The sequence below is a fragment of the Macaca mulatta genome, chromosome 4 (assembly GCF_049350105.2).
Source record: "Macaca mulatta isolate MMU2019108-1 chromosome 4, T2T-MMU8v2.0, whole genome shotgun sequence".
Taxonomy (NCBI): domain Eukaryota; kingdom Metazoa; phylum Chordata; class Mammalia; order Primates; family Cercopithecidae; genus Macaca; species Macaca mulatta.
In genome coordinates, this window is record NC_133409.1 from 44,043,179 (window position 1) to 44,069,781 (window position 26,603).

Below are 26,603 nucleotides of genomic sequence, written 5' to 3' on the forward strand. Positions count from 1 at the left end.
AAAAAAACAGGATTTAGTGTGGTATGTTTCAGTAATTAGCATGTAGAAAATGCTATAAGAGATCAGAAATGAGATAAACTACCTCTGCCTATAGTCAGAGAGGCTCCACAGAGGAATATTTACAATAAATTCTAATGTCAGCCAAAAGAAACTATCTGAGTATGACCCTCTTAACCGTGACCTTTTAAAAACACAGCTATTTTTTCTTTTTGTTTTTTTTTGGGGATGGAGTCTCGTTCTGTCCCCCAGGCTGGAGTGCAGTGGCGCAATCTCAGCTCACTGCAAGCTCCACCTCCCGGGTTCACGCCATGATCCTGCCTCAGTCTCCCGAGTAGCTGGAACCACAGGCACCCACCACCATGCCCGGCTAATTTTTTTTTGTATTTTTAGTAGACGGGGTTTCACTGTATTAGCCAGGATGGGCTCGATCTCCTGACCTCATGATCCGCCTGCCTTGGCCTCCCAAAGTGCTGGGATTACAGGCGTGAGCCACCGCGCCCAGCCAAAACACAGCTATTTTTATAATTTTTTTTTTTTTTTTAGACAGTCTCACTCTGTCACCCAGGCTGGAATGCAATGGTGCGATCTTGGCTCACTGCAACCTCTACCTCCAGGGTTCAAGCAATTCTCCTGCCTCAGCTTCCCAAGTAGCTGGGACTACAGGTGCACACACACCACCACATCTGGCTAATTTTTTTTTATAATGATTTTTACGGATACTGACTGACCCACAGAGTCACAAAACAATTTCTATACTCAAAGGACCTTTTGTCATGTGAATCTCAGGTTTATGATAGGTGGGAAAAAAATGATAATTTGTATTACATCACCCCAGAATCAACAGAATTCCAAAATTTATCATTTGTAAATATGAAAAGCAGATTTGAATGTAATACCGTGTGATCCAAATGTTTACAATAAATTTGGTGAGAAAACCATATGTTGTGAGGGGAAAAAAAACTATCTGGGTCTGTGATAGTTTCAAAATTATATTTAGGGCAACAGTGCATAGATATACACAGGCAATAAAATCAGTCTGTCTTTTAAACAGATCTAATAGGTGTAAAATTAGACAAAAAGATAAACGCCCAGAAAAAAACTTCCTGAACCATCAACCTTATAGATCAAATTTACAAAGAACTTGATTTTTATTTAAATTAAATAAAGGAAAAAGAAACCCAATAAATGCATGCAAAAGCCAGATTCACTGACAAATATAGCAGACAACAGAATCAGACAAGCCTCTACAAAATCACCTACAAGACATTAAACTTCATTTAAATTAGTTTCTTGTATTATTGTGCTGTCGGTTTTCAAAGGCCTGAAGTCATATAAAAGCTCTAGGTACAAGTCCAATTTCTAAATCAATGATACTGAAAGTATGAAGTTACCACATTTTCTTCTCTCTTTTGGTTGCTATCATAGGTGTTTAACAAAGAAGTTGTTTTTATTTCTTAAGTAGGTAAATCAAAGTACTTTGAATCAAAATTACCTAATAAAGATACTAAGCTTTCAGCTCAAGTTAGAGGCTGATGCTTCACAACTACCTGAAATAATCCCCAAATGCTAGGATTATCATAGAAAAATGTGCTTAAGAAATTAAAATCAATGCCATATTTTTAGAATCAACCTATTGGTTGATAAAAGGTCAGTGTACAATTCAGGTCCTGAAATGTGAATGGCATCAAATCCACATTTCAGGTGGAGAAACAGAAGGGAAAAATACAGTAAATGATTAGAACTTGCCCAAGGTCACAGGCGAAATTAGCAAAACTAGAAGCACATTCAGATTATTGACTCCAAGGAGACTGTTCTCTTTGTGACAGTAATTTCATGCATCTGATTCCTTCTGTGTAATTTAGACAACTAAGTCAGACATGTATATTTTTAGGTTAAAAAGATGCTGCCTGATAGAAAAATGCCCTTTTGAGAGCCAAATTCTATTTGAACTTCCCTTTTAAAAGTATCAAATTCTTTCCATCATCACATCCAAATGAGAATTTAGATAGAAACACTGAAGACAATAATGTATTTTAATTAGACTCATTAAGAATTAAACATTAGATTTCCTTTTATTCACTCAGAATTTAAGAAAAATGTACTAATTTTTAGCCCTTGATATTCTTTTTCTTTTTAAAGAAAGGTCCAGGCCGGGCATGGTGGCTCACGCCTGTAATCCCAGCACTTTGGGAGGCCGAGGCAGGCAGATCATGAGGTCAAGAGATACAGACCATCCTGGCCAACGTGGTGAAACCCCGTCTCTACTAAAAATACAAAAATTTGCTGGGCATGGTGGCGTGTGCCTGTAGTCCCAGCTACTCAGGAGGCTGAGGCAGGAGAATCGCTTGAACCCGGGAGGTGGAAACTGCAGTGAGCCGAGATCATGCCACTGCACTCCAGCCTGGTGACAGAACGAGACTCCATCTCAAAAAAAAAAAGAGAAGGAAGAAAGAAAGAAAGGTCCCAATAAATACGAGCATTTCGCATTCTTGTTAACAACACAGCATTCTCTAAAATCAAACACAAAAACTCCAGATTTCTTTGAGTCTGCAGAAGAGAGCTTGGCATTTTAAAGAAAAATGCTCACAACTGTAAAGGTCTAATGATGAACCAGGTAATTTCCCTTCAACAAATTAAGAAGTATTAAAGAGAAAAATGTTTATAATGAAGATGGGTTACTTTACCCACTTGAGACAATATTTATCACAATTAAAGGATAGCAAAATAACAAGACACTGAAATGCTCTTCAAATCTTGGCAAGCCACAAATATAAAGGTAACATAGTGGTATATATTACTTATCTTTATTTTTAAAAGTAGACTGAATAAGACAAATTCAAGTTTGGCTCATACATCCTATTCTGATGCCAAATCTATGTACACTTGATGAAATACCTTGGCTATTAAGCTCTGGTTAACCTCTATCTTGATTTTTCTTTCAGAATCAAGCACTATGTTTATCAAGGCATGCAAACAGCTCTCTTTAGCTCCCAGTCTTACCTGCTGAATCTTCCAAATCAATCAGTTTGGGCATTAAGCTTTCAGGAAGTTTTTCTGGTAAATCATAGCCATTCTTCCTAGCAACCACCAGATGAAAAGCAGCACAAAACTCATCCAGTGTCAATGCACCATCTTTATCAAAGTCTGAGAGTTCCCTAGAAGATAAGTTTATTGTGTATATAATCACATTCCGCTTTGGATCCTTTCATTTCTCAAAAAGAAGCAAGAGAAATATTTTCCATGAGAAAGTGCAAAAACTCAGTAATTATAAAAATCCCATACACGGAAAGATGTGTAATACAGCAAATGTAGCAAAATGTTACCTGCAGAATCTAGGTGGTAGTATGTGAGGGTTTATGGTACTATTAAGCTTTCCTGTGTGTTTGAAATTCTCTAAAAAGTGGCCCCAATAATTAAGGTCATCAAAAAGAATGACCTGTAACTCACATGCATTTTTAGAAGGCACATGTAATAAATTAGTGACATTTTTTAAAAGTTTGCTTTTTATGTTATCAAAATTCACCATGTATGTACTTTATTTTTTGTTTATATTTTTTTGAGATGGAGTCTTGCTCTGTCGCCCAGGCTGGAGTGCAGTGGCATGAGCTTTAGCTCACTGCAACCTCCACCTCCCGCCTCAGCTTCCTGAGTAGCTGGGATTATGGGCACACGCCACCATGCCCGGCTAATTTTGGCCAGGCTGGTCTCAAACTCCTGACCTCATGTGATCCACCTGCCTCAGGCTCCTAAAGTGCTGGGATTACAAGCGTGAGCCACTGCGCCCGGCCAACATGTACATACTTTAAATGACTGAGTAGAACTGCAAGGCTTAAAACAGAAATACAGCCACTCCACCTTGCTGTCTATGCCCTTTCCTAGATATACAGACAACCACTTTTGTCTTGATTGCCTTAAACTATAAATAGCATGCATATATTACTAGTTTTTGAGTTTTCAGGTTTAGGTGTTATCTACCTACCTTGTACTAAACACTCTATGCTACCAAAAACCTATTAAAAATGATTTAGAATACAGAGAAATACATTGATACACACTGGAATTAACATTTATGTTTATTTGATAATCGTTTTTTACTTATTTTTGAGACAGAGTCTCACTCTGTTGCCCAGGCTACAGTGCTGTGGTATGATCTCAGCTCACTGAAAACTCTGCCTCCTGGACTCAAGCAATCCTCCCATGTAAGCCTCCCAAGTATCCAGGACTACAGGCTTGCACCACCACACCTTGCTAATTTTTTAATTTTTTGTAGAGACGGGGTTTCATCATGTTGCTCAGGTTGGTCTTGAACTTCTGGGCTCAAGCAATCTGCCTGCCTCGGCTTCCCAAAGTGCTGGAATTACAGGCGTGAACCACAACTCCCAGCCTGTGTTTTCTGTTTGTTTTTTTTGTTTTGTTTTGTTTTGTTTTTTGTTGAGACGGAGTCTCGTTCTGTCACCTTGGCTGGAGTGAAGTGGCGCAATCTTGGCTCACTGCAACCTCCACCTCCCGGGTTCAAGCGATTCTCGTGCCTCAGCCTCCCCAGTAGTCGGGATTACAGGCATGTGCTACCATGCCCGGCTAATTTTTTTGTAGAGACAGGGTTTCGCCGTGTTGCCCAGGATGGTCTCAAACTCCTGAGTTCAGGCAGTTCGCCTGCCTCGGCCTCCCAAAGTGCTAAGATAACAGGCATGCGCCACCGTGCTCGGCCCCCGCCTGTTTTTATAAAGTAATTTGTGATTACACTTTGTGTTCTAATGGCCAATTCCAACCATATTCCAACACAGCTATTCTTAAGTCTCTGGTTAAATGGAAGCTAACACCATTCCTAAAGTTATGGCATGGTATAGGACTTAACTAAACTTGATAAAACACCAATGGGATAAATATAACCATGTATGTGCAAACTAACTTTTATCTCATGCAACAAAAAGACAGCTGATACAGCTTAAAGAATTTTAGCTCTTTACAAAGAACTACTGTATCAGTATCACTTATTTCTTTTCTGCAGAATGAGAGAGAAGCTGGCTATTGTAAGGAAATACTGAGTTCTTTGACAGCATTCTTGAAGGGTTAGTTGTTTATTTTTTAAGGCTCTAAAATCTATCTGCTAGAAACTCCTTGGAAACAACCCAGTCACCCAACTAATGATATACCACACTTACCAAATATGAGAAAGTTCAAGAATAGGAAGTTTTGATTTTGTAAAAAACTCTTTAGCTGCAGATCCTGAAATATTAAAACAGTGTTGTTTAATGTTATTCTGAACTTACGGATCCACCAACAGAATGTAAGAGTCTTAGACTTTTTTAACTGGGAAAAGATATTTTTAATATGTGAATATGTCATGTTTTTGGCTCCCAGTGATTATAAATTCTTTTTAGACAAATAATCTGGTAATTATTTTATAATTAAAATCTATGACCAATAAAACAGTATCTTTGAGATTATGAAATTGAGACTGTCCTGTCCCATCTAGAAGAACTTCTGTTTTCAACAACTCACCTGGAATAAATCCGTTTAGATCAGGCTGAATGGTTTTAAACTGATTTACATAATACTGTCTTTGTTCATCTGTTATTTTCCAGGGATCATCATAACTACTGGATTGCCTACGAATTTCAATGGCAGATGTAGCTGATGCTACAGTTCGTACTGTTGTCTGGTCCTGTAATGAAACATTTTTTCCTCAGTACAGTATCTACCTACATGATTATATGGACCAAGATTGCTAGGTTATTTATCTTTGAAAATAAAATTTGCTTTTTGTGGATATTTAAAATGTAAAACCACATATCTGTTACAGTCAGATTATTGGATATGTTTTTGCACAATGATTATAGAAATGAGTAGAATGACAGCAATTATGCAAGCAACAGAAAGTTATGAAAATGTGCTAAAAAAGCCAAGCAAATATATTTCCAGATGCAGAAACCTTTCAAAACTTCACTAGGAAATCAGAAACTGAAATAAAATCAGCTGAAACATTCCAATGATAACAGATTTGAAATGCACAGAGCAGAATTTTGCTTTTAAATAAATGAATGGATTTGCATTTATAAAATCTGCAACAGCAAAATATAAAAATGATGACTGGAGCAATACTCTGAATGAAGCAAATAAAAATGCAATACCAATAAAATGTCACACCTGGACAGAAGCAGGATGCATGGTTAAAAGAGTACTGGTTGGTGGAGTATCTGCAAAACTGACCCAGTTTTCTTGAGGTGGAGGTGGGGAATGCCCTGACCACACTGCATCACCAGCAGAAGAACCTATAAGGAGAATGGGTAAACATGCTGACTCATGTTTGAGGAAAAAACTTAAGTTATCAGGAAGTTTTCTTTCAAACTCTTACTCTGAAGAAATCTAACAATTTCCAAAATGGAATCTTTTCTGTTCAATTAGAAATTATACCTCATTTAAATATCTTCAATTATTTTGTGCTCTCCTTGTCAATAAAATTTATGTAATTTATACATAATATTCTGGGAAATAATTATTCATTTTACCTTTAGAGAATCTGGTATCCATAAATGTGTCTAAGCATCATAGATACACATAAATGCAATTACCACTTTTCAAAGCAATGTATCCACTTATAAATCTCCATAGTTGGCTTTTGCTTTTATTTAACTTAACTTACAATTAAAAACTGTCTTGAAGGCAACTCCTGAAGGAATATTATCAAGTTTCCTTCAATTTACAACCCTAAATAATTGTTATTTTTAAAAAATCTCTAAGCCAGGTTCTGTGGCACAAGCCTATAATCCCCACCTACTCAGGAGGCTGAGGCAGGAGGATCATTTGAACCCAGGATTGCAAGACCAGCCTGGGCAACACAATGACACTCTAATCAATAAATCTCTAAATACCTGATTGTGCTTCACCAAAGGGAGACCAAAATGGCCCAGGTCCCGCAAGAGGCCTCTCACTATTCCCACCACTGGGGTGACGGCTGTGCTTCCTCCATGTGTGTGGAGAAGTTGGTGGGGATTGCTGTGGTGAAACAACTGGGGAGGCAGGTTCCTAGAAAAGAACAGTATTTTAAAATTGTAATTTTAAGGAGACATGTTAATTATTAAGCTACCAATAAATGTTTTAGTGAAGCATTTGCACAGGGCATCAACTGCTAATATTTACATGCATGTGATTACCTGTACATCTGCAGATGTACGAGGCTGAACCGTATCATGGCTTACGGATCCCTTTTTCACTTGCCCCCTGCCAGGTGGTGGGGGAATTACACCAGAATATGACCCTTGATTTTCAGAATCTGAAGAATATGAGGCTGCATGGCGAGATTCCTGTTCATTTTTTGAAGCAACAAATCTTGGCAGAGGAAGGTCCTTTACTGTTAACCACAAAATAATCATTACTTTAAAATAAAAAAGGACATATACATTAAAAACTAAAGACATGAATTAGATATCAGAATTTTTGTAAAAATGGATACAGAAACAAAAGGCACAAAATGTCTATCACCACAAAATATGGACCATAATCTCCCTTACATTATTTAGGGAGACTCTTACCTAGAAAGAAGTAATAAAACCAAATTGTCCTTCTAGTGAGTGATAACAATGGCTATATCAAATGTCTATGTATGTTTAGCCCTACACTTGTCATTGAATATTTATTTCACCTCGTAACCACAGTACGCCTGCAAAGTCCCTATTTACAGAAAAGAAAACTGAAGTTTCATGATGGCAAGGTCATGCTCGTAGTAACTGACAGGATCTAAACCTAGGTCAGTCAGACCCCAAAGCCTAGGCTGCTTCTACTCACACCGGGTCTTTAAAGTAAGCTTTTAGACCTCTAAGTAAAACACAGAATATGTCACTAAGTCTGAGACTAAATTTAGAAATTTTCATGGCAGAAATTCCTAAAAATACCTTACTGTTCACCTACCAAAAACATGGTACACAGTATTCTGTTCTACATTCAATTTTAAATAGAGGAGAAAGAGGAAGGACTGAAAAACTGTTTGCAGGTAAATCATAAGTGATACTTTTAGACCAGAAAAAATACAGCTACAGAATCATTTCAGAGGAAAGTGTACTTACCTCCATTATATGATTACCTCTGTCTCTCTTTAGAACCTCCACCATGAAGGAGGGAAACTATTAAGCTTATTCAATATACATGTAAAAGAATTCAAAATTACCTGAAAAGAATGTAAACTCCCAACACTAGAAGAAAGATGTGTGGGAAACTAGAGGTCTACAATGAAAACCTCCGCTGACCAATAAACTAAACTGGTACTTAAAACTATTTCTACAAATTCTGATATTTACAGAATTTTACAGCAATTTTTCTGTACAGATTATTTTAAAAATCTTAATTTTTCTCTTTCCCCTTTACTCTATAAAAACGAAAGAACCCTCTGCATTTAAGTGCCTATCTTTGTAGACTTTCTATCTTCTTTCACATCAACAAGTCTCTAAATACTTGAAAAACAAATTATCTGATGATGTAACACTTTGATATGGTTTGACTCTGTGTTCCCACCCAAATCTCATCTCGAATTGTAATTCCCACATGGGAGGTGATCAGATCATGGGGGCAATTCCCCCATTGCTGTTCTTGTGATAGTGAGTGAGTTCTCATGAGATCGGATGGTTTAAATGTCTGTGGCAATTCCCCCTTGCGTTCTCTCTCTCTCTCCTGTGGCCATGTAAGACATGCCTTGCTTTCCATTCACCTTCTGCCACGATTGTAGGTTTCCTGTGGCCTCCCAAGTCATGCGGAAGTGAGTCAATTAAACCTCTCTTGTTTATACATTACCCAGTCTCAGGGATTTCTTTATAGCAGTGTAAAAACGGACTAATACAAAATTGTAATGCGGTCAGATGTCTGAAACTAGATTTTAGTCTGCCAATATTTTAATATTGTCTCTATCAATCAAAAAGTTTAGGTTAACTGTTACTTCTTAATTTCAACTGGAGCCTCCATAGCCTTCCCAAACAAACAAACAAAAATACAAAGTATAATGTTGTTTTATTAGAAATGAAGAAAACAGGGATGCTATATATGAAGATGGTCACTATAATTTATCATTTACCTTAATAAAACTATTCGTTTAAAATATTTCTAAACAACTTTTAGTAAATTCTTAAAAATTTGCCATTTGAACAGTACATACAGTCAAATACAGATGAAGTACATATACTATGCTGTAATAATAGACAGACATATTTTTCTAGTATTTTCAAGTGAGAAATGCAAGGTAGTGGGAATAAAGTCACGACACTTCACTCAAGGTCACAAATGCCACTATAAGATCAGAAAGACACAAGGGTTCTATTGACTTGACTTCATTTGTAATAGAAGCCTATTTTCTTTCAGTTACTAGTGTACTCTATATTTACCTGTATTTATACTTTCCACTCTTAAAGGGAAACCAGACTGGGCAACAGCTACAAGTTTCAAAGCAATGTAGAACTGACTTCTTCCAAAATAACCAAGTCTTGTTGCACCACAAAGCTCCATGATCTATAAGATAACATAATGTTAACATTAAGATTCACGACAAAATTCTCCCTTCAAAAATAAGCAGCTACCCAACTTGTTTGTAACGTCTCAAAATATCTATCTAATAGATGGTTTAACACAACTGACAACCAACTTCCTCAAGTTTCAGGTTCATATGTTTACAAACAAAAAGTCACCGCTTTGCAGTAAGGTCACCGTTCGCCTACTTATCAAAATCCATACAATTAGCAATTCTCTTAGAAAAAATTTTTTGTTACGAGTCACATGTTTAAAGAAACAACGTACCACCCGCTCTTCTTCATAAGCACTGCACATACAATACAACCATGTGACTAAGAGACAATTATGCAGCCATTTAAAGTGATAGTCTTTAAATGACGTAACAACATGGAAAAATGCTAAGGATTCATCAAGTGGGGAAGAAAGGCAATATACATAATTTTAACCATAAAAACACAAATTTGGAAACTATTAAAAAAAAGTCTATCACAATTTTTTAGGTGAGATTAAGAGTTGGATTTTTCCCTCTTATTTTCCAAATGTATTTAATATGGCTACACTACTGTTCTTTAAAATGAACAAAATTTGTCTGTCCTTTTATTTAAAGCATGAAAGTGTTCAAGGATCTACATTAATCATTCCAGTCTTTCAACAAGTATTTCCAGACTTGCTAGCGCAAGTAAATATTACATTCGAAAAACAGGATTTCAGATTACAAAATTGTAACTCTAAAAGCTGGAGGTTTCTACTATGCAGATATTATAATCTTATCTTAAACACTAAGTATCCCTGTTGTATCTTTTCAAATAATACAAATTTTTGTATAGAAAGAGCAGTTTTAGTCTGTTTTTCCAAAACGCTCAAAGGAAGATAAAGTATCTGAGACGCTGTGGTATTAAGTCCGAAGAAAAGTATTCACAGGACTTCAAAAAAAAGCACCTATTAATGATTAAGCAATTGTATCACAACAATAATAACCATTTGTTTACATACACAAAAAGAGTCATTTTTGCTGGCTGACCAGCACTCAAAGAAGTTCCTGTTCCTGCCACTAAGGAGCATGTCCTTCTGAAGAAATTTAAAAGGGCTAAGAGAATAAAGAGGCAGGCTACACCATTAAGGGAACTATGAGGAAAAGGAGAGTTAAAAAAGGAAGGCCACTCGGCCTCAATCCTCTACTCTTTTCTGCCCACTTGACGCCTCGCAGAGGATCATTACATATCTCAGATACTTTTGTTTATATAACAATGCATCTAATGTATGCCAGGTATCTGCTAGACAGAGGGAAGACCTAAAAGGAGTTCACAGTATGGTTTGTTGACATTTTGGGAAGACACCAAGGAAATGGTTAGAAATGAGGAGGCAGTGTTCAAGAAGGGAGACAGAATCTCAATGCTGTTTTAATTGGTATTTATTAAAAGTTCTATATTTGTTAGTCATTTGCATAGAAATGCAAAAAAATTTCCTGACTTGCCCAACTTGTTCTCTGGCAATTTTTAATGGATTGTTAATCTTCTTTATTCATTTTAAGAAGTTTTATTATGGCCGGGGACAGTGGTTCATGCCTGTAATCACAGCACTCTGGGAGGCCAAGGCGGCCCAGGCCAATCACTTGGGCCAGGCATGGTGGCTCATGCCTGTAATCCCAGCACTCTGGGAGGCCGAGGCAGGTGGATCACGAGGCCAGGAGATCGAGACCATCCTGGCTAACACGGTGAAACCCCATCTCTACTAAAAATACAAAAAATTAGCCGGGTGTGGTGGTGGGCACCTATAGTCCCAGCTACTCGGGAGGCTGAGGAAGGAGAATGGCGTGAACCCGGGAGGTGGAGCTTGCAGTGAGCTGAGATCATGCCACTGCACTCCAGCCTGGGCGACAGAGCTAGACTCTATCTCAGAAAAAAAAAAAAGAGTTCAAGACCAGTCTGGCCAACACGGTGAAATCCATCTCTACTAAAAATACAAAAGTTAGCCAGGTGTGGTGGTGTACACTGGTAATTCTAACTACTCGGGAGGCTGAGGTGGGAGGATTATTTGAACCCAGGAGGTGGAGGATGCAGTGAGCCGAGATCAAGCCACTGCCCTCCAGACTGGGTGACAGACTGAAACTCCGTCTCATTAAAAAAAGGTTTTATTATATCATACATATTGACCTGCAAACTCTCACAGAATTAATTCATTTATTCAATGACTATTTACTGAGCACCCTCAGGAAGGAAAGACCGGAGTGTAGCTGTAAGTGTGTGTAGTTTAAGTGTGTGTAGGATTGATGGGGAGGAGGGAATGCAGCAGATGGAGCTGATGACTTAGGCAGAAGCCAGATCATACTGTACACGTTGTTTTCTAGTTTATCTGTTTTTTCCAAAAAAGCTGTTTTGGTGATACAGAATTTTCAATTTTTATACAAGCTTATAATTTCCCCCTTTTAGGACTTTTGAGTTTGCTAGACTTAGAAAAAAGGTCTTTATACATGTTTTCTTCTAGAATGTTTATGATTAATATTGAAAATATCCAAATCTGACAAAACTGGAATTTATTTTGGAATGAGAAGCAAACCAGATATCCTTTTGATCCTCCTCAATAGTTAACCATTGAGGCCAGGAGCAGTGGGTCATGCCTGTAATTGCAACACTCTGGGAGGCCAAGGTAGGAGGACTGCTTGAGGCCAGGAGGAGTTCAAGACCAGCCCTGGCAACATGGTGAGATCTCATCTATATGAAAAAAAAATTGAGTTAAAAATTAACTGGATGTGGTGGCACATGCCTGTAGTCCCAACTACTCAGGAGGCTGAGGTGGGAGGATCACTTTTGCCTACAAGTTTGAGGCTGCAGTAAGCTATGATGGTGCTACTTCACTTAAGCCTGGGCAACAGAACAAGACTCTGTCTCCCCCGCAAAAAAAAGAAAAAGTTAACCATTTATTAAAAAACTCTTTTCTCCATTAACTTGAAAAGCAACTCCTATATTTACATGTGTTTATTTCTGGGCTCCTTATGTTACAGTTTTGTATGCTAGTCCTGGAGCTGTAACCCAGTGTTTTAATTACTTTAGCTTTATAATATTTAAACATCTGATAGGATTAGTCCACCCTCGATTTTTTTGCTGTTTAGAAATTTCTGAATTATCCTCATATATTTATTCTTCTAAATAATCCTTAGAATCATTTGTCAGAATAAACTGAGATTTTATTTGGGATAGCAATTGATTTATGGTCTTGTTCCAAACTTTAACAAGATCACTTCTAGTGTTTTATCATTAAGCATGATACCGGCTAACACTCTGCCAACACCTTTGGTTAAAGAAACTCTTAAGGCCGGGAGCGGTGGCTCACGCCTGTAATCACAGCACTTTGGGAGCCGAGGCGGGCGGATCACGAGGTCAGGAGTTCGAGTTCAGCCTGACCAACATGGAGAAACCTTGTCTCTACTAAAAATACAAAATTACCACTGGGTGTGGTGGCACATGCCTCACACACCTCTAATCCCAGCTACTCAGGAGGCTGAGGCAGGGGAATCACTTGAACCCGGGGGGCAGAGGTTGCAGTGAGCCAAGATTGTGCCATTACACTCCAGCCTGGACAACAAGGGGGAAACTCCATCTCAAAACAAAACAAACAAAAAGCTAGTTCTAGTTCTGTTCTTCTAAGAATCTTGTTTTGGGTTTTATATTTTCAAAAACCACTTAAAGATGTTAATTTTATCATATGTGGATTTTGTGCAGAAAACTAAAAGATCATAATTTTCTCTTTGGCCCACTGATATTACTAAGTATATTAAGATGTAAGTAAGTATATTAACAGATTTCCTAACATAGAACCATCCTTTGATTCGTGGAATGAATTTCATTTAGACGTGGTGTATTACTTTCCCAAATAATACTTATAAAATATTTTAACCACAATCTTAGAATAATTAAGTTTCAAAGCATACATAATCTTTGCCATGCTTTGGAGTTGGTGTTATACTGGCTTTTTCAGCAGAACTTGCAAACTACTTTTTTCTCTCTGCTCTGAAATACTTTAAATAGATTAGGAATTAGGTGTTTCATGAAGATTTGAAATAATTCACCAGTGATACAGGTGAGGCAATAGCTCTCATATGTTTTTCAGTTTCTTCCATTCTATCTGAAATAAGCTAGGTTTACTATCTCTAAGATTTGATAATTTCCTAGAGAATCATTTATCATCTCCAAATTTTACAATTTCTTAGTTGAGCATCATTCAAAGCAATCCCATTCTTTTAATTTCCTTTTATGGTAATTTCCTCTTAATCTTAATTATGCATATTTGTATGCAGTTCACTCTTTCTCTAGCACAGTTATCTGACCATGGGGACCACTTGAAATACCTGTTAGGATCGGGAGCGGTGGCTCACGCCTGTAATCCCAGTACTTTGGAAGGCTGAGGCGGGCGGATCACGAGGTCAGGAGATCGAGACCAGCCTGACCAACGTGGTGAAACCCCGCTTCTACTAAAAATACAAAAATTAGCCAGGTGTGGTGGTGCACGCCTGTAATCCCAACTACTCGGGAGGCTGAGGCAGGAGAATCACTTAAACCCAGGAGGTGGAGGTTGCAGTGAGCCAAGATCGTGCCACTGTACTCCAGCCTGGGTGACAGAGCGAGACTCCGTCTCAAAAAAAAAAAGAAATACCTGTTAGGATACAGATTCCCAAACTGTTCCCATTAGATTTCTAACTCACCAAGGAAATCTAAATCACCAAAGGCCAGTTGGTGATTGTTGCTATAATACTGGAAACTATCATGCTTTTTTTTTAATGTTATAAAATATACATGCTCATGGTAAAATAAAATAGTAGTTAAGGATATAGAATTTAAAGTTCCTATATTCCCCATCAGACGTAACAATTCCTCCTAGCCAGGGCAATTAGGCAAGAGAAAGAAAGGGCATCCAAAGGAAGAAGTCAAACTGTCCCTGTTTGCAGATGACATGATCTTATATAAATGGAAAAATCTAAAGACTCTACCAAAAAACCCTCAGATCTGATAAAGTCAGTAAAGTTGCAAGATAACAAAACCAATATACAAAAATCAGTAGTTTTTTTCTTTCCCCGCCCCCCACCCGAGACGGAGTCTTGCTCTGTCACCTAGAGCTGGAGTGCAACGGTGCGATCTTGGCTGACTGCAACCTCCACCTCTTGGGTACAAGCAATTCTCCTGCCTCAGCCTCCTGAGTAGCTGGGATTACAGGTGTCCACCAACACCCCTGGCTAATTTTTGTATTTTTAGTAGAGACGTAGTTTCACCATGTCGGCCCGGCTGGTCTTGATCTCCTGACCTCATGTGATCCTCCTGCCTCAGTTTCCCAAAGTGCTAGAATTACAGGCATAAGCCACCACACTCAGCCTACAGCCAACTGATTTTTGACAAAGGTGCCAAGAACATTCACTGGGGAAAGGACAGTCTCTTCAACAAACAGTGCTGGGAAAACTGGATATCCATATGAAATAGGGAGAGAGAGAGAGAGAGAGAGAGAGAGAGAGAGAGAGAGAGAGAGAGAGGTTTTTTTTTTTTTTTTGAGACGGAGTTTCGCTCTTGTCACCCAGGCTGGAATGCAATGGCGCAATCTCGGCTCAATGCAACCTCCACCTCCTGCGTTGAAGTGATTCTCCTGCTTCAGACTCCCGAGTAGCTGGGATTACAGGCACGCTCCACCATGCCTGGCTAATTTTGTATTTATAGTAGAGATGGGGTTTCTCCATGTTGGTCAGGCTCGTCTCAAACTCCCGACCTCAGGTGATTTGCCCACCTCGGCTTCCCATAGTGCTGGGATTACAGGTGTGAACCACCACACCGGGCCAAATTACATATTTTATGAATGCAATTAGATGCCTACCTCTTACCCTATATAAAAATCAATTCAAAATGCATCTAATACCTAAATACAGCACCCCAAATAATAAAACTACTAGAAGAAAACATATAGGAAATGCTTCAGTACATCAGTATGGGCAAATATTTTATAAATAAGACCTCAAAAGCATAGGCAACAAAAGCAAAAATAAACAAATGGGATTGTATCAAACTAAAAACTTCTGCACAGCAAAGAAAGCAATCAACAGAGTAAAAGACAACTTACAGAATGGAAGAAAATATCTGGACACTAACCATTCAACAGGAGATTAATATCTAAAATATACAAGGAGCTGAAATATCTCAACAGCAAAAAATAAATAAAAAACTGATTTAAAAATGGGCAAATGATCCCAAAAGACATTTCTCAAAGCAAGTCATATGCATGGTCAACAAATATGTGAAAACCTGCTCATCACTACTAATCATCAGGGAAATGCAAATCAAACCACAATGAGGTATCATCTCACCCCAGGTAGGCTGGCTATTATAAAAACAAACAAACAAACAAACAAAAACAAATGCTGGTGAGGATGCAGAAAAAAGGGAACTCATCTACTTCTGGTGGGAATGCAAACTAGTTATAACCACTATGGAGAACAGTATGAAGTCCCTCAAAAAGCTACAAATGGAACTACCAGCAATCCTACTACTGAGAATTTATCCAAAGGAAAGAAATCATCGTATCAGAGAGCCATTGTACCCCCATGTTTACTGTGGTACTATTCACAATAGCCAAGATATGAAATTAATTCAGATGTCCAACAACAGATAAGTGGATAAAGAAAATGTGCTATAATATGCCATGGAATACTATTCAGCCATAAAAAAGAATGAAATCCTGTCATTCATGGCAACATGGATGGAACTGGAGGACATTATGTTAGGTGAAATAAAAGCCAGGGAACAGAAAGTTAAACTCATACGTGGAAGCTATAAAAAAAAAAAAAAACCTGATCTCACAGAAGCAAAACGGCGAACAGAGTATACCACATGCTAGGAAGGGTAGACAAACGGAGGAATAAGGAGAGATTTGTTAAGGGATACAAAATTACAACTAGATAGGAGGAATAAGTTCTACCACTCTAGGATGGCCACAGTTAACAATAATACATAGTTTCACATAGCTAGGAGAAGGATATTGAATGTTCCTAACACAAAGAAATGATAAATGTTTGAGATGATGGATATGCTAATTACCCTGATTTCATCACTATACGTTATATTAGGGGTATCCAATCTTTTGGTTTCCCTGGGCCACACTGGAAGAAGAACTGTTTTGAGCCACATATAAAATACACTAAAACTAACAACAGCTGATGAGCTTAAAAAAAAAAAGAATCACACACACAAAAAATCTCATGATGTTTTAAGAAAGTTTACTAATTTGTGTTGGGCTGCATTCAAAGCTATCCTGGGCCACATGCAGCTTGTGGGCTGCAAGCTGGACAAGCTCGCATTATATATTTGAAACATCGCTATGTATCCCAGGAATATATACAATTATTAATTATTTTAAATAAAATGAAAATAAAAGGTGATTACATAAGACAGGTAACTTTTTAATCCTGAGGTATCCTATTAGCTATGCAATATAAATCTGAAAGCAACTTGTAATAAACCTACCACATTGGTAAACTTAAAGGAACACTTCCTTTCATATATTCTAATTTTTTTCTACATGTATACAAACACACAAGCACACATCTTACACAAGTAGGGTCACTGTACATGATTTTTTTCATGTATTACTCAAAGATCTTTCTCTATCTGCATACATCTCATTTTTTTATAAAGCATTTCATCGTGTGGATGGATGTGCCTATCACAAATTAACCAATCTCCTATTGATGGATATTTAGGTTTTCCCAGTGTTCTATTACAAATAATATCGTAAACAATTCTGTGCATGTCTTTGTGCACTTGTACAACTATAGAACAAATGTCTAGAAATGGAATATGCTTTCCACCACAGTCCACCAGGTACAATGGCTCATGCCGGTAATCCCAATATTTTACTGAGGCAGGAGGATTGCTTGAGGCCAGCATTTCAAGATCAGCCTGGGCAACATGGTGACACCTTGTTTCTACAAGAAATAAATATATATATATGTAAAAGCTGGGTGTGATGGCACACCTGTAGTGCTAGCTACTAGGGAAGCTGAGGTGGGAAGATCACTTGAGCCCAGGAGCTCCAGACTACAGTGACCTAGGAACCATGCTACTATACTCCAGCTTGGGCAACAGAATGAAACCCCATCTCTTGAAATTAAAAAAAAAAAAAAAAAAAAGGCCAGGCGCGGTGACTCACGTCTGTAATCCCAGCACTTTGGGAGGCTGAGACGGTTGGATCATGAGGTCAGGAGATCGAGACCATCCTGGCTAACACAGTGAAACCCCGTCTCTACTCAAAATACAAAAAAAAATTAGCCGGGCGTGGTGGTGGGTGCCTGTAGTCCCAGATACTCGGGAGGAGGCCAAGGCAGGAGAATGGCATGAAGCTGGGAGGCGGGGCTTGCAGTGAGATGAGATCACGCCACTGCACTCCAGCATGGGCAACAGAGCAAGACTCCGTCCCCCCCCCAAAAAAACAAAAACAAAACAAAGTTGTGTGTGTGTAAGCAACAGTCAAGTACTAAAAACTGTAAGTGAGTATTACATCTAACTGACCAGCACAAAATCCTGGCTCTGTGGTCTGAGACAAGAGAGGAAAGTTAATGTTTTCCTTAACTTTACTGGCTTTACCAAGGAGTATCAGCCTAGAGAAGTCAGTACTTCTTTTCTCAATGTTTCATTCCATAATATTTACCAAAAAGCCACTAACTTCTAGGAAAAAAGATAAACTAGACTGTAGTTCACTTGACTCCTGTACAGATCAACACGGCTAGGAAATCATGTTTTATGTTGTTCATACAGTACTTCAGCAAGAACCCAACTTTACTATGCCTCAGTTCCCTCATATATTAACTGAGGAAAATAATACACTACCTCATGCAGTTGCTGTGAGCATTCAATGAGACTGTATTCAATAAAGCATTTCAACAAGTATCTGGCCCAGAAATATCATTATTACTTTCCATTTAATACCCTGATCATAGTGGACTTTATATAGTTAGAGACTTCAAAGACTAAGTCATTTTTGAAAACCACATTTTCTTGAGAGCCAAGAGTTAATGCCTTTACGCACTAATATGAGTGTTATAATTTCTGATGGAAAGCCTTCTAAAATAGATGCTCTCATGTCTTCCTAAGCATTTGCAACTTCTGAGCCCAGGATTTTACCTGCTCTCCCTTCAGGACTCTCATTAAAAACGACAGTAAGGGAATAAACCCACAATAATAAAGGGGAAGTTAGCTGACAGAAAATTTCAATAATTTTTTGCAATTAGAAAACAGAATAGTGACTAATGAAGTAAGGTGGAAGAAATGAGTGCCAAGAATACCCATGGAGAAGAACCAATTTGCCCAACAAAATTCAGAGACTCACCCAGAAATCCTAGGTATGACTAGGGATGGGACTAGGACAGAGAATAAAGATCCCCATTTCTACTGCTGCTCACAGATACTAGCAACCATACCCTACCCTCTAAACAAAAGCAAACAGACAAACAAGCACCGGATGGTGGTATATCTAAAAGAATGAAATGTTAGAGAAAAACTAGGACAGCTGGTATAGACTTTGTTGTTGCCCCTGTTAAGTCTTTCCAGAACTTACTAATCCCAATTAAGGATCAGCACCTGACCCACCCCACCTAAAGTAAGACAGCCTTTTAAGAAGCTATTCCCCAGCCCTTCAAAAAAAGATAAGCGACACCCAAGTACACAGAACTCAGTCGGTTTTTCTATTGTCTCATCCGTAAATATGAACAGCTTACCAAAGCTCAAAAAGCATCTGGGAAAGCCTATAAAGTTGAAGAGGGCTGTCAAATTTACGAACAGAAAAAAAAACCACACAGAGGGAAAGAACCTTAAAAATACTCTAGTGGGTATTCTCTGATAGATTTTAGAAAATACTCCACTCGTAAAACAAGAACAAGATACTATGTTAAAAGAACAATCAGAGAGCAAGGTATCTTGAAATATACAAAGTTCAATAGAAACACTGGAAGATAAAATAGAGAAAAATGTCTCCAGAAGTAGGAAGATTAAAGGTAAATTAGAAAAATACAAAAAAACAAATAAAGAATTCATCTAGAAGGACCAAATTTTTATTTAAAAAAGGTCTTACAAAGAATACAGAGAAAATAGAAGAGTAAATAATTAAAGAGATTTTGCCCAAAGCTAAAGGACACAAGTTTTCAGACTGTGAAGATCCACTGAGTGTTCAAAATGAACCAAAAAATTCCTAAACACATTATTGTGAACTTCAGAACAGCAAGGAGAAAACAAAGATCCTAAAACATTTAGAGATGGGGGAGAACATTAGAGATGGCAGAGAAGTGTTAATCATGTAAGAAATATCGAGTAAACTGGAATCAGACTTAGCAGTAACACTGAATATCAGAAAACAATAAAGTAATATCCAGAGAGTTCTAAGAAAAAAAAATTTTCAACCTAGAATTCTATCCAAACTATCATCAAGATTATGGAAAGAATGGACACTTTCAACCAGTCAGAAATCTTTAAATGTTTATCTCCTATGAACCCATTCTTGGAAAAATATTGAAGAATGTTATTCAGTAAAGTGTGAAGACACAGCTTCCAGGAAAAGTAGATACATGCCAAGAAAGCAAAGAAAAAAAGTTGCAGGATGTCAGCTACGCAACCAGCCTACAGAGCCACCACTGCAGATCAAAGGACAATGACAGAAGTCTCCAGGAGGAAGCTTAAGGAAAAATAAAGAGGAAGAAGAACTCAACGGCTATGAAGGCAAACAGTGTGAGAAAAAAGGAAAGACAGTTAAGAAACCCAGCAGAAAAGCTGTAAGCATAGTACACTATTGAATACCCAGCTCTGCCATGAAAATATTTATATAGTCATCGCATGAATATTTTTGGTTCATTTTCAACTTTTATATTCAACCTAAAGTCAAAACATATTAAACAATTAATTATGGTTACAGAACAATATAAATGTTAATATTACATATGTGAAAGTACTGCTAAGAAACCGAGCAGAAGTATAAGAAAGGTGAAAGGAAAAGGCATTGGCTCACATTCTCAACTTAAAATACGCATCAACAGGACAAGAAGAAAGAAAAGTTTCAAAGGTAACAGAGGACCTGACATGAAATTTGAGGGAATACAGAGAAGTAACTTGAATGAAATCTTCATTTACTTCCTATATTTGGATAATGTCTATAACTGATGAATCTAGATAAAGTGGGGTTTTAAGAGATATGGAAGTAATCACTGAAGAAAGAGTTTAATAAAGTTTGAAGTGGTTTTGCAGGAAACAACACTAAGTAGTACAGGAAAGGGGAATGTAGAGGAAATGGTTGCTTTTATTGTAAGTTCTTGTGAACTATCTGACTTTTTAAAACCATGAGCAGCAATTATTTTTATGGAAACCAGTTTTACTTTAAGTTTCAGGATACATGGCAGAACGTGCAGGTTTGTCACATAGGTATACGTGTGCCATGGTGGTTTGCTGCATCTATTGACCTGTCCTCTAAGTTCCCTCCCCTCGCCCCCCACCCTCCAACAGGCTGTGGTGTGTGTTGTTCCCCTCTCTGTGTCCAGGTGTTATCACGGTTCAACTCCCACTTATGAGTGAGAACAAAAGCATATAGATTTTTGACAATGCAAATTTTGAAAACATAGTACATTGTAGGATACTGCAATTATGTACTCCAGGCCTTAAAAAAAAAGTGGAATGTGGCCGGGCGCGGTGGTTCATGCCTGTAATTCCAGCACTTTGGGAGGCCCAGGCAGGCGGATCACAAGGTCAGGGGATCGAGACCACCCTGGCTAACACGGTGAAACCCCGTCTCTACTAAAAATACAAAAAAAATTAGCCAGACGAGGTGGTGGGCGCCTGTAGCCCCAGCTACTCAGGAGGATGAGGCAGGAGAATGGCATGAGCCAAGATCGCTCCACTGCACTCCAGCCTGGCGGACAGAGCAAGACTCTGTCTCAAAAAAAAAAAAAAAAAAAAAAAAGTGGAATTTTTTTTTTCACATAATAAAATAACACTATTAACAGAGTTTTTGTATTGTTCTTTGTAATAATCTGTGACTTTTTTGTTATTGCCAAACTATCGTTTTTTGCTCTATCAGCAGTCTCTAGGTGTTGTCCTTTTGCCTTGCATGCCACAGACTTAAAAACAGAAATGAGCCCGCCTGTAATCCCAGCACTTCCGGAGGCCGAGATGGGCGGATCACGAGATCAGGAGATCGAGACCATCCTGGCTAACACCGTGAAACCCCGTCTCTACTAAAAATACAAAAAATTTAGCCGGGCGTGGTGGCGGGCGCCTGTAACCCCAGCTACTTGTCAGGCTGAGGCAGGAGAATGGCGTAAACCCGGGAGGCGGAGCTTGCAGTGAACAGAGATTGCGCCACTGCACTCCAGCCTGGGCGACAGAGCAAGACTCCGTCTCAAAAAAAAAAAAAAAAAAAGAGTTTTTAAAACTATAAAACAAGAATAGTTCTTTAATAAGGACCCAAAGAAATCTCCAAGGAGCAAACTACATGAGCAATCTATTTTTATTTCCAGAAATACAAAAATGGGGGGGAGGTGAACATTCATCGAGCACACACACTGCTAGACACAGTGCTGAACACTCAAGGTGTTCCCATCTAATTCTTAAAAATAATGGAGTGGAATTGGTACTATCATTTTACTGAGGAAAAAAGAGAAAAGCAACTTGCCTAAGGCCAGAGGGCCCAATAAAGGGCAGAGTTATAATAAAAATGTATGCCTTTCTTCTTCCACCATGACATGCTGTACCTAGTCTTTTTGCCAGGATAATGTCAGCTTCCTCAGGACAAGTACCCTCAAGAAGTCCTGAAGCATGTTTTGATTTTTCAGTGTCTTGCACATAGTGACAGCAAGACTGGTTAAATGCATAGTGAGGCTCTCTGTTCCTGTGCTCAGAATGAGACTGCAGGGAATGCTAAGAACAATAAAGGTACACAGAAGTGACTTCTTATTCCAGGTGAGAAAAGACCAAAGACAAAAAAAAAAAAGAGAAAAGACCAAAGTCAAGTAGATGTCCAATTACGTTTAAGCGCCTGAATCCATGACCTGAATCACAAAACAAAAAAACTCAAAAGACACGATGACAAATGTACTGGAACTATACACCACACTGAGATAAGCTGCCAACATCCTTTCCAAAATGAAATTTTATGAATGAGTTTAATATAACAAAATGGAATCAAAATTAGGATCTTCCCTTTTCAGTCATTAACAGCTTAAAAATGAGAAGTTTATTCTACTGCTTTCATTTACATAAAAATTATTCAGTTCAAATGGAACTGGGTCAGTGAGCATGCTATGTTTTTTGGTGGCTTAAAAGCCTAGTCTGATCGACTTATAAATGTACAACACTGGCTAGTCAATCACTATATAACTTCTATTGTTCTACTAACTTGTTAGACTAGGTCACACAATTCTGACTCACTAGCTTAAGTAACATGGGAATCCTTGTAATGAAGATTCACATCTACAATAAAGGAGGGAACAATTATAGCAAATACCTATTATTAGGAGTGTTTACTTGTTACTCTACTTAATGCTCCGAACAATCCGATAATGTTGGCTAGCATTTTCCCCAGTTCATAGTAAAGAAAACTGAGGCTAGTAAGTGGCAGAGTTAGGATTCAATGCCAGGGCAGTATGAAGACTCCCTGTTCCCATATGCCTCCAAGACATAAATAGACAAAACTTCAACGGTGCTTGCTTATGGAGCAGTAGTTTCAAAATGTATTCCAAACAACATCAGTCCAGTTAAAGTTGTAGTCGAGTAAGCTGAGGTATATAACAGCCTCTTTGGAGATTTCAGAATGCATTTTTAGCCCACAAGACGTAATTTTAAAAAATCCTACCATCTAGAAACGAACCCCCTTTTGGTTTAATACCTACAAAAATGCTTTAGAATCAATGGTCCATGTATCAGATGCTTTATATAAAACACTTTGGGATTCAATGTTGTAGACTCTAGAGCAGTGATTCTTAGTAATTTTGGTCTTAGGATCCCTTACACATACTTTAAAAAACTATTGAGGACTCCATTCCCTAAGTTCTTGTTTTTATGGGTTATATTTATTGATATTACCATATGAGAATTTAAAACGGGAAGTCAAAAAGTATCAATAAATTCACGTAAAACAATAATCCTCTTACATATAACACAGTTTTATACAAATAACTATTCTCCAAAACTGGAAAAAAAAAAAAAAAACCATGTGAGAAGAGTGTATTATTTTACAAATGTGAAAATTTCCTTAATGTCTAGCTTAGGAAAAGGTTCTCTTATCTGCCTTTTTATTCAATTTATTGTGATACACTGCTTCGTTTAAAGTGTAGAGAAAATGCACACTTCGCACAGATACATGCTGGAAAAGGAGTATTTAGATAGCTTTTTAGGTAATTTTGATTATTATTTTTTGATACTACATCAAAATTCAACAAGTGGTACTTAAAGGTTAATTTCAATATAAATCCGAAACCATATCAACAAACTTTTCTAAATGTGACATATTTTTGTTAATATCACCACTGATCTCACCAGAAAAGTCATTAAGTGTTGGGAAGTATCTGTACATGGTAGCAGATAAAAGTTCTTTAAAATTATAATTTTCAATGGAAAGCTTGAATTTTATCATTAGCAACAAAGAACATCACCTGTTTTCCTTAAATGGCAGGCTCACTTCCTTCATTTTCAAGAACCTGTCTGCCCAATACTTAAGTCAGCTATTCTTTCAAGAAAAATGATGTTCATGAAAAAAGTAGTTACTTTAGCTCTCGACACACACAATAATGTAAGTACTTCTCAAGACAGGCATTATGGAACTGAAGTGTTTTATTCACATTTAGCATTTTATCACATAAAATATTAAAAAGATGTATGCTTAGGGTCAAATTTTAATAAAATTAGTAATTTTTATTGCTACTCAAATGGCATTATTTTTTTGTCACCCAGGCTGGAGTGCAGTGGTGCGATCTCAGCTCACTGCAAGCTCTGCCTCCCAGGTTCACGCCATTCTCCCACCTCAGCTTCCCAAGTAGCTGGGATTACAGGCACACGCCACCACGCCCGGCTAATTTTTTGTACTTTTTAGTAGAGAAAGGGTTTCATCGTGTTAGCCAGGATGGTCTCGATCTCCTGACCTCTCATGATCCACCCGCCTCCGCCTCCCAAAGTGCTGGGCGTGAGCCACCACACCCGGCTCAAAGCGCTTTCTTAAGTAAAACTGCTTGGCAGTCCAGCATACAATATTAGCACAGTCTGGTGCTACGCCTTGATTTGTGCCAAGAAACCAAAAGTTTTATCTGCCATGACTTTTATACCATCAATGCAAGTGTCAGCGCAGTAAAAAAGGTAATTAATAATACTATTGTTATGAAAATAACTTGGACCTCACAGACCAGGGTCTGGAGACCATACTTTGAGAAATGCTATCACAGAGTGAAAACAGAGGACAGTGATAAAAGGAATTCTTGGTTTTGATCCCACCACTGTGTACTACACCTCCCTTAAAGTAGCCACTGAAAACCATGTCTTATGGGAGCAAGCAATTAATATGAATTAGTGAAACTGGCAAGGTGAGGAAAGTAGGGAACTATGGAGTGCAGGTGTAAAGGAAGCAGCTGCTGTTCAACTCTAGCTGACTGCTGCTATTGAAGAATACTTGCCTAAAGACGCCATGAAGAGATTTTTGTAGAGTTGGATACACAGAATTTTCTATAATATATTCCCACTTTCAAATGCTAGTGTGGACTCAAAATCATCTTTTAAAAGTATGCAGACCAAACATAACACTTGGACCACCTATTTGCATGTTCTGTCCCAAAGGTATTCGTAATACTGGAAAAATGGCAATAAAATAAATGGCAAGACTGCAATAATGTCCCTTTGTGTTCTTTAGCAAGTAGGTTAAGGGCAGGGTGGGAAAGAAGGGTAAGACCAAGTTTCATGAAAGATCTTACATACAGGCATTATTATATATTAACCTGCCTTCCCAAATATATAATGGTCCTAGAGAGTTCCAGCTGCCTAAGACACTGGGTGCCCAGAAAAAAAATTATTCTAAGGCCATCGAGGAATTATTATATAGTGTGTGTGTGTATATATATGTGTGTGTGTGTATATATATATAAAATAGCTTTATAAAAGATCTTGTTATCTGGCAAAATGACTCAAGGTATTAAGACAACTGAGTAGTCACCAAGGGAAATTAATTACTAAAAAATACATTATTTCATCCTTCACCAGTATGTCAGTAAAGCCCTTAAATATGCACTTGCTGTATCTTCAGTATGTTTTCCCCTCAGACCTCTTCTGTCATTCAGGCTTCACCTTAAATGTCATGCTTTCAGAGGCCTTCCTTGAGCACTCTACTGTTATTTATTGTGTTTCTCCCAAAAGAATGATAGTCCAGAGAATAAGGAAGGCCTCTTATATTCCCAGCACCTAGAGCAACTCCTAAAGCACAGTGTCAATATATATTTGTTGGTTCGATGAATGAAATGTTATTTACGATAAATTCTTCTGCGGTCCTCCTCGACTCCTACACAGATTAGCAGTCCTAAAGTACAGTTCCCTATAGTTTTATTATATTTTAAAGAACAAACTTCTAAGTCCAGCATTCAAGATTCTCCATAATATATAACCCCAAACTTCCCCCCCAAAACTTACTTTGGCCAACCTAGACTGGGCTTTCCTACCTCTATCCTTTTGCTTTTCTCTCTCTCACAAGATCATGTTGTAATCTATGTTTGCCTATTAAAATTACACCCTTCCAGCCGGGCGCAGTGGCTCGCACCTGTAATCCCAGCACTTTGGGAGGCTGAGGTGGGCCGATCACGTGGTCAGGAGTTCCAGACTGGCCTGGCCAACACGGTGAAACCCCATCTCAATACAAAAATTAGCCGGGCATGGTGGCGGGCACCTGTAATGCCAGATATTTGGGAGGCTGAGGCAGGAGAATTGCTTGAACCTGGGAGGGGGAGGTTGCTGTGAGCCACTGTACTCCAACCTGGATGACAGAGAAAGACTATCTCAAAATAAATAAATAAATAAATAAATAAATAAATAAATAAATAAAATTACACCCTTCCTTCTTTCATGACCCAT

General features: G+C 38.1%; 1 protein-coding gene across 8 annotated transcripts in view; it reads right to left on the reverse strand.

Annotated features, from left to right (window-relative positions):
- Positions 1-26,603, reverse strand: part of REPS1 (RALBP1 associated Eps domain containing 1) — an 86,451-nt gene that overhangs the window by 34,246 nt on the left and 25,602 nt on the right. For all 8 annotated transcript variants that reach the window (XM_015137355.3, XM_015137354.3, XM_015137351.3 and 5 more), the window contains 7 exons: positions 9,369-9,492; positions 7,155-7,351; positions 6,873-7,026; positions 6,148-6,272; positions 5,503-5,665; positions 5,163-5,226; positions 3,001-3,155 (listed from right to left, as the gene is read on the reverse strand). In XM_015137355.3, coding sequence (XP_014992841.1) covers positions 3,001-3,155; positions 5,163-5,226; positions 5,503-5,665; positions 6,148-6,272; positions 6,873-7,026; positions 7,155-7,351; positions 9,369-9,492 — 982 coding nt within the window. The remainder of the gene's footprint in view (positions 1-3,000; positions 3,156-5,162; positions 5,227-5,502; positions 5,666-6,147; positions 6,273-6,872; positions 7,027-7,154; positions 7,352-9,368; positions 9,493-26,603) is intronic.